Below are 12,880 nucleotides of genomic sequence, written 5' to 3'. Positions count from 1 at the left end.
CCCTAATTGCGAAGCCGTCCTTCATCCCATAAGTCTGAGGAGCCTTTACCAAAGACGAAACATGTCGTGTCACATAATGGTGGGTGTGTGGGTTCGAATCGTCGGCCTTCCTTTTTAACTTGCATTATTGATTACCAAGCTCAATTCCAACGAGCAATTAATTAAAAAATTAATAATAAAAATGGTCTTCGCCTAAAAAAGGGCAAAATTCTCAAATAAGTAAAATCAGCTGAGCCAGGCTGGGGTTTGAAACCAAGTCTTTGAAAAACACAAGGAACAAACCGTAGTCACGGCATGTTAGTGCTCAGAGCCAAACTCATAACTTTCAAAGACTACGCTAAGCGTTTGCTATGAAAGCCATACAATGATTGAACAAATATTCAGCATTGTAAACAAACAAATTGCATTTGAAAGAGGAAAAGTGGGATGATAGCGAAGCCGTCCCACATCCGATATGTCTAAATTGTTTTCTATTTTTTATTAAATACAACAAAACATAAAAAAAACAAATTGGACCAATATTAAAGAAGTTATGAGTATTTCTTTGCATATGGTTCTTACAGAATTCGGCTTTCTTAAGGCGCGATATCTCTGGAGCCGTTGGTCGAAAAAAATCAGAAAATATATTGAAATGTTTTGTTGATGAGCAGCGTCACCACAGCAAACAATAATGCCGGGCATACACTATGGGCATGCAGGACAGCCATGGTACAATAATACAGGTAGCATTATCATGCCAGCTGATGGTAACATAATGTGTCAATTGCATTGAATTGATGTCAAATTTTGACATCTTATGTTGCCAACAATTGCCGATGCGGCTACCTGTGTATTTGTACCATGAGGACAGCATTTGTAATAGTATTAAGGTAAGGTCACATTAGGCAAATATTTGCTTTAAATTTGTTTCATCATATTTGCCCAAACAAATGTGAATTTCATGCAAATTTTTGTTTGCGTTCACATTAGAGGCAAATATTTGGCCTATTTTGTTTGCTCAAACAGTGACAAATAACGCAACGGGCAAACATATTTGCCATGTGTTCACATTTGAAAAAATATTTTCACCCAAAAACTGTTTGAGCAAACTGTCGATAAACATAAATTTATTTGGACTAGAAAAATAGAAAGAGAGAAATAAAAAATATGGCGTTTCGTTTATTGTTTGTTGTGGAGAATGGGCAATGAGTGCCTTTTCGGAATGAGTTTATTTGCGTATTGTTGCGAATGTATGTACATACATATGTACATACATACATATGTATATGATGGCACATTGACATTGTGCTTTGGAAAATTATTTTTATTAACAGCTTTTAATTTTTAGTTTGCAATGTAATGTTTTCAAACCAAAAAAGGATTTTTTGTGTTAATTTATTAAAATTGACAGCTAACACGGTGCGCCTGAATCAATTTGGAATGGAAAGTGCTTACACCTGGGAAGTTTTTTCGGATTTTGAAACTACAATGTTCAATGAAAAATCAAAAAACAAAAAATCGCCTAAGCGATATTTAAATATGTCGCGGTCAAAGTTCACATTTTTCTGGTCTTTATAGGCGTTCAAGATTTGGCTTGGAAACCGCAAGTGAAAATGTCGTGGCATTGAAAATTCTATACAGGATTGACCATTATGACTTGTTCCTATTGTTTACAATGTTTGAGATATAGAAGTTCAAATTGGGTCAATGCACTGACTCCATCGAATGCATGTGACTGCAATGTCACAATTTAAAGTTATATATATCAAGAAATACTACAATCTAGGAAAAAATTACAGAAGTTGTAGAGAATATTCACAGCTATAAGATTATCTCTAGTCCAATTTCTATAAGACTTCAAGCAAAATCCTTGAAGAGAATTTCCATTCAACGCCTTATTTAGTCCCATTTCGATAGGACTTGCTGTTTCCAAGCTAAATGAAAAACCTAAAAAACCCCAAAAATATGAACTTTAAACGGCAACGCGTTTCAGAATCCACGAAACTTCCCAGGTATAAGCACGTACCATTTAAATTTGGTTGAGGCGCACCGTGATAAAGACGTATTTTTTTGTAAAAATTGGCCGACTTCTTGAAGACAATAGACACTAAAAAATCCACAAAGTAGTACAATAATTACCAAAATAATTACTTAATTGTAATGCAAACATTGTTCATGGCATTTTTGCAGTCCCACTGACTAAATTTAGAACTATTTTCTCTAATTATGAGGTTTTCCAAAACAGGTTTGGATAGCGGTATTCTACTTTCAAGACATCCATCAACGATAGATTCCACAATCAATCTCTAAAATTTTTCGTTTTACCTCTTCTATTTTCTGTTATAAAAAACAGCTCGCCTATTCCTATACCTAACAAATCTACACCTAAAATGTTATCGAATTTGGCCAAAGAATTCGGAAAAATTGATTTTAGGCATCATTCAGTACCAGAGAATACACACACACCTACATACATATATAAATCCCTCACATTTCAATTGTTTATTCGTTAAATATTCGCTTTGTATTATTTATATTCATAATATCATTTTTTAATAGTTGACAACAATGTGTTTCAGCAGATATTTGCCCTTGTTTGCTCTTACAAAACTTTTGTAAGACCAAATAAATATTTGCACAAAAAAGTGAAAAATAATTGCTCAAGAGAGTTCACATTATGGGCAAACTGGAAAATTTTTTGTTTGCTGGCAAATGGTTTTGTTTCCCCAAAATCAGCTGTTTTCTTGTTTGCCCTTGAAAAATATTTGCTGGTCAGATTGAAGCAAACAAATATTTTTCATTTTTCGGCAAATATTTGCCTAATGTGACCCTACCTTTAGTAAATTTTGAAGTTTTTGTCAATGTATTTGGGAGTAGTTTTGGCAGGATTGAAATCAAAATAGTTTTGATTTTGTAAATGAACCCCTTTCAATCCGATGAATTTTGTTTATTTTCCAAGTAACCAACAAATAATTTTTGAAAATAACAAATATTATTTGTGAGGAAATTAAAAAAATTGGAGAACTTCAACCCAAAATCGAGTTTTGGAGGAAAATTCATCATTTTTGGAATATGGATTGAAGGAATGCCACACACTATTCAAACACACACGTACACAAGGGTTCATTTGGCAGTGCAGTTTGGCAGTATAGTGTATGCCCCGCATTAAGGAAATCAAAAACCTCATAAATCAAAAACCTCAGAAAACCCAATATGAATATTTTTTGAAAAAATAAATGTACACCTATATCGATTTCTCTTTTTTTGTAATTTCGTGCGTGAGTGTGCGTGTTCGTGCCTTGTTGAAAAACGCTGTGTTTGTGCGTGAATGTGCATAAAAATTTTGGTACGTGTTCGTGCCTAATTTTTTAGGCACGCGCCCATCTCTAGTGTGGACCGGCACTTAATTTACCCGTGTTACATTCAGAAAACTAAATCATAATCACATTATTACATTTAATTGTTTTTTATTTTTTTATTTTTTAATTGGGCACAGAGTTCGAAGCACAGCTGTTGAATTAAAATATGTCTACAAGATTATTTAAAATATTTTTAAGAGTTTATTTTGGGCAGCGTATTACATCGAATCTGTAAAGAAAATGCCAGATTCTCTTTCAAACAGATTCAACAACTTGATCCAGTCTCTAGAAGCAACGGCATTTATCGGTCGGACACTGAGAATCATAATTAAGACATTGATCCATACACCAGGTGTCGGTGCCTTCTTTGCCTTCCAGTTCACCAATGGCAACACATTCTTGGCTGTAATTGGGAGGAAGATAATGAATAAATGTTTAAAAAAAATGGCCATTTATCTTAGTAGCCAAATAAATCGAATACTTACGGACAATGACAAGCCGTTTCGGGACAATTAGGTGGATAACGTAAACAATTGGTTTCACACCAATTATCCATACCAGGTAGAGCACGGAATGCGGGAGAGGCAATACATTTTTGATCTCTGCAAGTAGAAATTTCAAACAAAACATTTTAAATATTAATTTTGAAAAGTGTACTTTAGTTTCTTGTCACAATTTCTTGACAGTCAGTCACATATTGCTAAACAAACGTAAAAAATAGAAAAATAAATACATAACTTTTCAAAATTTTGTAAATAATTAGAAAAAAGAAAAACCAAAAGAATTGCCCTTTAATATAATGTACAAAATGAGCAGCAATAACAGGTAACCAATACCAAAAGCATATTCAAATATCAACGGGAAGTGTTTTTAGAATAAGAAAGTGATAATGATCGTGGACATTTTCTAAAAGATTTGCAACAAGTTCAGTTTATGTTGATTATACCCTCAGTATTTATGCTGACGAGCTTATACTCACTTTGATACAATCAAAAATGTGCCTCATCGAAATAATGGTTTTAGTCGTCATGTATGTATGTTTGGACGAAATCCTGACAGACTGCTGTCGACACAGCTCTGACTGCCTAAAGTTTTCTTAAAAATGTATTTTAAGGACAGCTTTCAGATTGTTATGAATATACTGGCGACCCCTATTACGACAGTACGGCTGACTTTAAGAACCCCTAGTTGCATGCACGAATCCAAAGCAACTGACAACACGGAAGTAGGCCTACATTTTTTCGGGGGCAAGTTCCGGAAATAATTGTCTAAAAGCTCTAATCTCCAGGCGGCAATTTATATGCACCGGATTGATTCGAAGGAATCTTCGATCAAGGTCGTCATCTCAACAGTTTTGTGTTTATATACATATATTTTTTCCATGGTAGCGGCAATATATACCGGAATGCCTGGTCCGTAACGGGATAGAGAAGATTCCATAGCCATAGATCTGTTCCCTTTGCCAGATCCACCACATGCCAAGATCGGCGAAATGAAGTGGATCTAGGGAATGAGTGAACTTCCGAGGTAGCTCTGGTCTTAGCCGCATCCAGCACTACAGCGATAAGAGTTATGTGTGTCTCCAACTTTTCCTACAGATTTATCGCAGCTTATCCGACAACTCAAAAAAAAAAAAAAAAAAACGCAGCGTCTAAGACCACATGTTGTTGTTTAGCGCCCCGAAATGCATCAGGCAAATCTTAGATTTTTTCGCGATCCAGGGTCAAAGCTCATCGCCAACTGATGCTTGCAACGTTTCGACTTATCTTGCTAATGCACCAATCTGTCCTGCGCAGACCTATGACTACTTGTGTCCTACGATATATTTCCGGCGTTACTTCGTTTTTGGAGGGCAATAACCGTCTAGTGCTAGGGGACTTTAATACTCATCATGAACGTTGGCCTTCCTTCCTAGGCCATGTACAAAGGCGTAGAGCGCTGGCCGAGCAAATTGATAGTTCCCCTTTTTGCACGGTTAACGAAGAAGCTCCGAGGATAAAATGCTTCAGCTCACCAGACATCACCATTGTGGCACCCGGTCTGATAAATGACGTGTCATGGCAACTCGTTATTTCCCTTGGCTCAGACCATCTTCAGATTATCGTCTTCACTTACAGACCAACCTTCGTAACCATTGACCGCTGCACTTTTTTTGAACCATTGAAAAGTTGATTGCCTATTTACCAATCACCGCTTCAGAGTGCTGCCCATTTTCTCAGATCCTCGGATAGGTGAGAGAATTTTCCGGGAATTAGCCGGTGTCTACATACCTACAGCTTGAATCATGAGCGTTGGCATTCCGTCCTTGGCAATATCCAGAGGGGTTCAACGCTGGTCAAGAATATTAAATTTCTAGCACGGTGAACGAAGATGTTCCTACGAATATAAAATAAAAATTCAACAGCTTGCCAGTCATCAGCATTGTGACACTCGGTCTGATAAATGATGTGTCCTGGCAATCCGCAACTTTCCTTGGCTCAGGCCCTCTTCCGATCATCGTCTTCGTAAACAGATTACCCGTCTTTTTTTGTCAATTTACTAATCACCGCTTCAGAGAGCTGGCCATTCCCTCGGTTAAGTGGGACAATTTTCCGGGATATCACATCTGTAGCTGCTCGCTACATACATATGTAACTGTTAGTTCAAAATTCCCAGCAGAGCGACCCGACTAGCAAATGAGAGTGATGAACTTCATCGTATGAACCCTGAAGACCCAGGAATAGAGAATTTACTTTTGAAGATAACAGGGTAAACCGACTAAAGCAATGCAACATTTTGGCATGATTAACTGAATTGTGATTAACGGTTAAATCACTCCAGATCCGTGAAAGAAGGATGATAGTACGGTGCCAGTACGGCAATTTATAGAGTACCCAGGCTGTGATAGGGCGAAGAGGAGTGTGCTACGCCGTATAAGAGCCCTCTCATCCGAGTAGGTACCACTACAACTTACGATAAGCAATGTTGGAAATGCCATCCGAACCTCGAAATCATCCAAGCGTTGGACCCACACGGAATCACAATGGTAATGCTTAAGCAACTGCATGAACACGGAGCCAACCATAAAGTACCAGAACCCTGAAAAGTTGACAGGTTAATTCCGCTACTGAAGCCAGACAGAGATGCCAGCAGAGGCGAATCGTATCCGATATCTCTCTTGTCGGCAAAAGCGATGATTCAAGAGGCACTACTCCCTCCGAAGTTGCCCAACATCAGCATTTCGCAGTTGCCCAACATCAGCATGTATTCCGGAAAATGCACAGCACCATAAGATCAGCTCTAGACAGATCGAAGGCCTTCGATATCGCTATCGCCAGTAATTTGTGGAATTCAGAAACAAAAAAATTTAAGACCTGTAGAGTGAGCTGTTTAACATCTAGCTTTTCCCTCTGAAAAATCCACTGCCATTAGGCTCCCCCCTGAACATATTGGTCATTGGTGTCTGATAGTTTAAGTAGTCCGCGCTAGCAGCTGCTATTTGCGACAATGTCAGAAGTAGGAACAAGGTTCTCAAGACGCTGGCCAGCAGCACTTGGTGTACTGACAAGAAACCTTGTTGACCGCTGCCAGTGTGGTATGCAAATGTTAAGCTGAAAACACATCCAACGTTTGAGTAAAGTTTTGTTTTGGGCGTTGAGAAAAAAAAAACAAAAACAACAGGGCAACGCCGACACCGAAGTCCAGCGTTGATCTGTTTGTCGGCATATATTTCAAATGAATATGAATTTTTCGGCATCATGCCCCACAGTATGAAAACGGCCAAAACGACACAAAACTTTACCCAAACGTTGGATGCCTTTTCAGCTTTAGAGCTGCGTTGTGGAAGAATATTCAAACCTGCCACCTGACGCCAGTGGACCATTTTTATGACTAGACGAAGTTTTTTCCTGTACATCAAGATGTTGTCGATGCAGCACCTGCTTGGCTGTTATCGTCGTGAGCATCGCGAGAACATCTAGATCATCCAGCCTATCAGACAGGCTTAAATAGTTTTCACACTGATGCACTTGCGCAGACAGTATAAAGGTTTAGTCTGAATGGCTTACTCGGAGAAACCCCATCGCAGTACAAAAATGCCAGATGCCAAGGCAAAAACGAGTGGTTTTAGACCAGTCAAGATCCGGACGATGTAGCCGCCTCAATTTGTATTGGGCCCGAATTGATGCCACGATACCCAACACATGTCCTGTATGTGGATTGGGACCGAACGACAACCTGCATTTGTTTAATTGTCCAGCTAAACCCACTCACCTGTCTCCTAGGGGTTTTCAGAAATTTAGTCCGTACTTGCCGATAAAAATATGGATTTGTATTAAAGCTCAAAAGTGTTGGGGAGGAGGTACCTAAGGGATGGGCCGACATAGTCCATTTTGGAAGTGGGTCTTCTTTTCGTAGTCATTCCTTTCGATAAATATCGCGCCCACCAGTCATTTTAGTTGGTCAACGTATAGTTTAGAGCTTTTGGACCATAATATCAGGAAGTATGGACTTGCCCAAGAAAAACATAATATCCCTGTAAGTAGGACCACAAGAATTTCCTCAAGATCATGGAACAGACCTTAAACGTCACATAAAGAAAATTGTTGAATTTTGTGAGGGACTTACCCCAAGGAATGGGGAATCGATATGACCATTTCCGAACACTAAGTTCGGACAAAATATTACGAGATTCAAATATTACGGAATATTTTTGGAAACTCTATCGTCAGCGCAGATCTATGGACCAATCTGCGTTGACGGTGAATATCGACGTCGTATGAACCACGGCTGTATCTGCTATACAACGACATCAGTATAGATAAACGTATCGAGATGCAACGATTGCGTTGGCTAGGCAATGTCATAAGAATGAGCGATAATGAACCCGCTAAAAAGACGTATAAATTCGGGCCGCACGGCAGTACACGCAGAATTAGCAGGCCATAGAATAGATGGCGCAAACAAGTGGATGAAGAGATGACAAGGCGCGGTATTCCAGAAAGAGTTGGAGATATTTTCTTAGTTCGGCTTATGGAACAAATGTTCTGTAATGGGCCAGCTAAGTACGTAAGTGGACCGATAAGTACCATCCTCGAACTTTGTCTAAGATTTGCAGAAATTCTAGAATATCCAAAGTTTAATAACCCATTCGGGCCAGTTTCTCGGAAAGTATGCACGTGTGCCTTAAAAACTGTACCGTCGTATTATGGGCAGTGAATACAAGTTGTTGCAAAAAAAAAAAAAGGAAAAACTAAAGGAATTCGATAGCAGGTCCTAAACTACACCCGATATTCCATATTCGAACCTGATCTGTGTCTGGTAGAAATATTATGATCGTTAAAGTATGGACTGCTTTGAGAGTTATAGTGCACCTCTTTTTAGGGAATAAGTGGACCGATTTGTCCTTGGTAACTTGGCTAAATCGCCTCCAAATTGTCTGAAACGGTTCCATCCAAAAATACTTGGGGTCTAAACTCATTACTATTTTTGAGGCATATTTTGGTCATAATGTCCACATCAACTGCATGCGTCCAAAAGAATCGGGTGGTTTGGTTCCACTCCAAATTCTGGTTATGAGTTCGGTATCAATTCGGTCCCGATACAAATTGCGATAATTCACAGATAATATCATAGAAGTTTTTAAGATATTACTGAATTCAAAATTGTTATTTATTACAGAAAAGAAAATGTTTGGGATCGCCTAAGCAGGGCGCGCAAGTCACCGAGTTCGGAAAATCTCGCAAGATCTAGAACTAATTTGAGATCGAAGCCATCACAGAGGTTTCAACTGATGAAACAAATGGCAGCCAATCATCATGAACAGCAACAGCTGCAACAGCAACAACAACAGCTTCTCTATCAACAACAAATACAACAGCAGCAATATCCAATAATCAACAGAGAAAGTCCTCGACGTCCCTTGACACCTAATTCCAATCGTGAACGCGGAGGTGGTGCTGCTTCTCGTGGGGCTAAAAGCCACTTACCCAAACCCATTGTTATGCCCGAAATGGATAATCGTGGATATTTCTACAATACCAAACCCTCCAAAATGATAAAAGAAATAATGAATGCTCGAAGTTTAATAAATTCGAAATCAACTTCGTTGGTGGTAGATGAGAATAGAATGTATGGTGGACAAAGTAGTATACCAGTCTCTAGAAAGAGTTCCACAAATTTGGCAACAACACCACCCAGCTATGTGGCTTGTAAAGATTGTGAAATGGAAAAGGAGGCTTATGAAACGGAAGACGAACTTGGGGATGAAGAAGAAGAATACAAATTGGCTCCATTGATGTCTTCAAGATCCCATTTTAATCTTCAAAAGGGTAGTCGCCATATCCTCCGGCATTTCAATGAAGTTCTGCAAGAACGAGGAAAAACGGATATGCAACCCGAAGAATTGGAGTTAATTAAAAATGTTATAAAATCTGATGAACGGCATCGTGGAGTAGATAAAAATAATCCCAAACTTTTTAAGGATATTTTGAGAGATCAACTAAAGGACATTGTGAAACATGAGCATGTTGTAAAACAGGCTTTAAATAAACTGGATTCAAAGGAAGATATTCACGGAGACCTAGAGAAAAATAAAAAAGGACACATAGAACAATCATTGGCCTGTAGTCCTCGCGAAGAGGAACCCAAAAAATTGGAAGTTGATGTAGTTTTTAAAAATGTACCCTCGCTGGAAAGAGAGATTCTAATTTTAAGGGCTTTGGGTGAAAAGTTGGAATCAACTCTCAACAAAACAAATTCTCAGAGGAATATCATTAAATACCAAGAAATCCAGGACTCAAGGCTATCACCTCGAAGAGTTCCTATTTTATTAAAAATAAAATCTCAGGGCTATGTAAGAGGCCCAGAGCTAAATGCCTCGGTTTTAATAAAATCCCAAGGCTTTATGCATATCATTGGCATAGCTTTGGAATTTTATATTGCCAAAAAATCAATAATAGAACTTAAACAAGAAGCCAATCAGCCATTCTTTATGCCATTGGATTCCGAAAATACAGAAATGAAAAAGACTTCCTTTATGAAACTCAAAGAAAATCCACAAATTTTAATAAAACACATTAAATCGAAAGATCCTGAAATTGCCTTTAATCTGCTGGATCATGATCCGGTATTCTTCAATAACATCTTGTCTAACAATAAAACACGCAGTCCAAGTTTTAAGGATAACCAATTAAAGGACATTGTGTCACATGAAGAAACTAAAGAAGAATTCTACAATGATTGTTCCCAAAACTCCCTAACAACTGAAGCAGAGAAAGCAAATGAGGCTAAGGAGCGAGTTATAGTCGTAACGGAATTTAAGTCACCTCTCAAAAGAATTAAACCACGTAAACGTATACGCCAGTCAGTAACACCCCTTCTTGTTGATAAACCTGATGTGAATCCCAAAAACAATCTTTTGAAAACTATTCTAGTTGGTGTAGTTCAAATCTCCTGTTTCCTGCTACTCATTATGGCCTTTACATTTCCCGATGCCAAGTGTTGAATTACAACTAAATGATTTAATCTGAAATTCTAAATTTTTAGTTTTTATATTCTAAGAAGTCGCATCTTCAAAATACCCACGGAAATTGCGGAAGTTAAACTCATGTTTACTGATTTATTTATTCATGCATTAGTTCAACTTCGGTAATATCCGCGTTCAATAAAAATATTAAAATATCCCTCGTAATTTGTGTTTCGACTGTATCATTTTTCCCGTTCTTTAAGCCTTGGGAGACCATAGGACCGTCCGTCTCTCTCAACACTAAGTAGTATCCGTAACTCTAAGTGTCCCGTTTATTATCCCTCGGGTGGCCACAGGACTTGGTCTAATGGTGTTTTGTAATTGTTATGTTAACCCTGTTTAATCCTCTGGACACCGTACCATCTCATTTAACCCAAAATAGCGTCCGTAACTCTTAGGTTTCCTTCATAAACCATTGGATGATCACCGGACTCTAGATATTGTCCGTAACTAACGTGTGATCCAAGTAGAGGTCCTTTTTTCAGTAGCCTTTTTTGACAGACCACGTGTGAAGCCGTGCCAAGCTGTCATTTTATTTTTGTTTAATATTGTTTGAACAACGTTTGCAAATGTGTTTCGCGCCAAATTTTGTTCAGCGATGAAGTCCATTTCTGGCTTAATGGGTATTGAAACAAGGAATATAGCCACATTTAAGAGCAACGTATAGAGATTCATGTGGTGTCACTTGATCCAGGAAAAATAACGGTTTCGTGTGGTTTATCAGATGGTGGAATCATCGGTCCATATTTTGATGGTGCCACTTCCCCCACATGGCATCAATCAATGGATTTATTAAGAGAACATTTCGATGAGCAAACAATTTCACGTTTTGGGACGGACGATTGGCCTCCAAGATCGTGTGATATCACACCGTTGGATTTTTTCCTGTGGGGATAAGTACAGTCTAAGGTATATGCGGACAATTTTTTTCATTTTTTGAGTTACCGAGAACAGACAATGGAAGTCAATAGATTAGTCGGTGAGCACAAGCGGAAAAAGAGGCTACAACTTCTGAAGAGCTGCAACATTGGAGCCGTTTGTAAAAAATTATGGACAACGGTTAAGGCGCTGCCATGCAAACGAGAGTCGTGTTGACACATCTAAGATCTGGTTGGTGCAGCCGCTTCAATTCTTACTGGGCCAAGATTGATGGCACTCGGAATATCTGCCCGGCATGTGGCACCGGTCCGCACGCACACTACGCAGCACCTGTTTAGCTGCCCATCCAACCCGACTAACCTGACTCCACGCTTACTTTGGACTAATTCCATTCAGGTGGCGTCCTTTTTGAACTTGGAGCTGGAAGCAGAGCCGAATCAATAAAATGAAGATGTACATGTTCTTGAGAAGCTGCTACAACAATAACAACAAGTGCGGGTCTTGGGGCAAAACATAACTCGTTTAATTCGTCAGTTACCGGTCGAAATGCTCGAAAGAGTCATCAAGTAGGCAGTACGAAAGCTGGGGTTGCGCTTGTTTAACCTTCCGTAACTTTTGGGTGTCCCTTCATTAACTCTCGAGTAATTCTAAATAGTTTCAGTATCTCTATGGTTTCCCTTATTTAAACTTCGGGAGACCATAAGATCATCACGTTAACTCTATGTAGTGTCCGAAACTCTTAGGCAACCCTCTGAGGCGTCCGTAGCACTTGCGTCCCGCTAGTTTAATCTCCAGTGACCCGATTTTAGCATAAATTAAGCCATTACCTAATGAAAACGTCCTCATATTAACCGACGAGACTAGACGGTAGTAATTAGGCAGTTTTCCTATACAGCCACACGCTTGAGGAAGAATGAAGTATTTATCCACTCCTCCATCCGAACCTATATAAGGAATTATTTCTATCAGACGAACTTATCCATGCCCCCTTTGGAAAGCGCAGTTACTGGAGTACGACAAAGCCCAGTATTTATCTTGGCAACTCTTTCATTACAAGTGGACACTGACCTCCCAGTGGTGTCACCTGGTGAGCTGCTAACATGTGCCGCGCGTTCACCCATAAGAACGATAAAAACTTGGGTTTAGGCGTCCGGTCAGT

General features: G+C 39.0%; 2 protein-coding genes across 2 annotated transcripts in view; one reads left to right on the top strand and one right to left on the bottom strand.

Moving 5' to 3' along the window:
• Positions 1 to 3,506: 3,506 nt before the first annotated feature.
• The window catches only part of LOC141398716 (uncharacterized), a 96,079-nt gene continuing 86,705 nt past the window's right edge, over positions 3,507 to 12,880 (bottom strand). Inside the window, exons 6-7 of the mRNA XM_073976306.1 lie at positions 3,824 to 3,940; positions 3,507 to 3,741 (exon numbers count right to left, since the gene is read on the bottom strand). Of these exons, the coding sequence (XP_073832407.1) occupies positions 3,624 to 3,741; positions 3,824 to 3,940 (235 nt within the window). The 3' untranslated portion in view covers positions 3,507 to 3,623. The remainder of the gene's footprint in view (positions 3,742 to 3,823; positions 3,941 to 12,880) is intronic.
• On the top strand, positions 3,999 to 10,992 carry LOC141398715 (uncharacterized). Its single transcript, XM_073976303.1, has 2 exons — positions 3,999 to 4,163; positions 8,997 to 10,992. The coding sequence occupies exons 1-2, from the start codon at positions 4,138 to 4,140 to the stop codon at positions 10,819 to 10,821; spliced, it is 1,851 nt and encodes a 616-aa protein (XP_073832404.1). The 5' UTR covers positions 3,999 to 4,137; the 3' UTR covers positions 10,822 to 10,992.

The sequence above is a fragment of the Musca autumnalis genome, unplaced genomic scaffold, assembly GCF_047663935.1.
Source record: "Musca autumnalis isolate F117 unplaced genomic scaffold, ASM4766393v1 scaffold_3, whole genome shotgun sequence".
Lineage (NCBI taxonomy): Eukaryota > Metazoa > Arthropoda > Insecta > Diptera > Muscidae > Musca > Musca autumnalis.
This window is presented reverse-complemented; position numbering and strand designations above follow the sequence as displayed.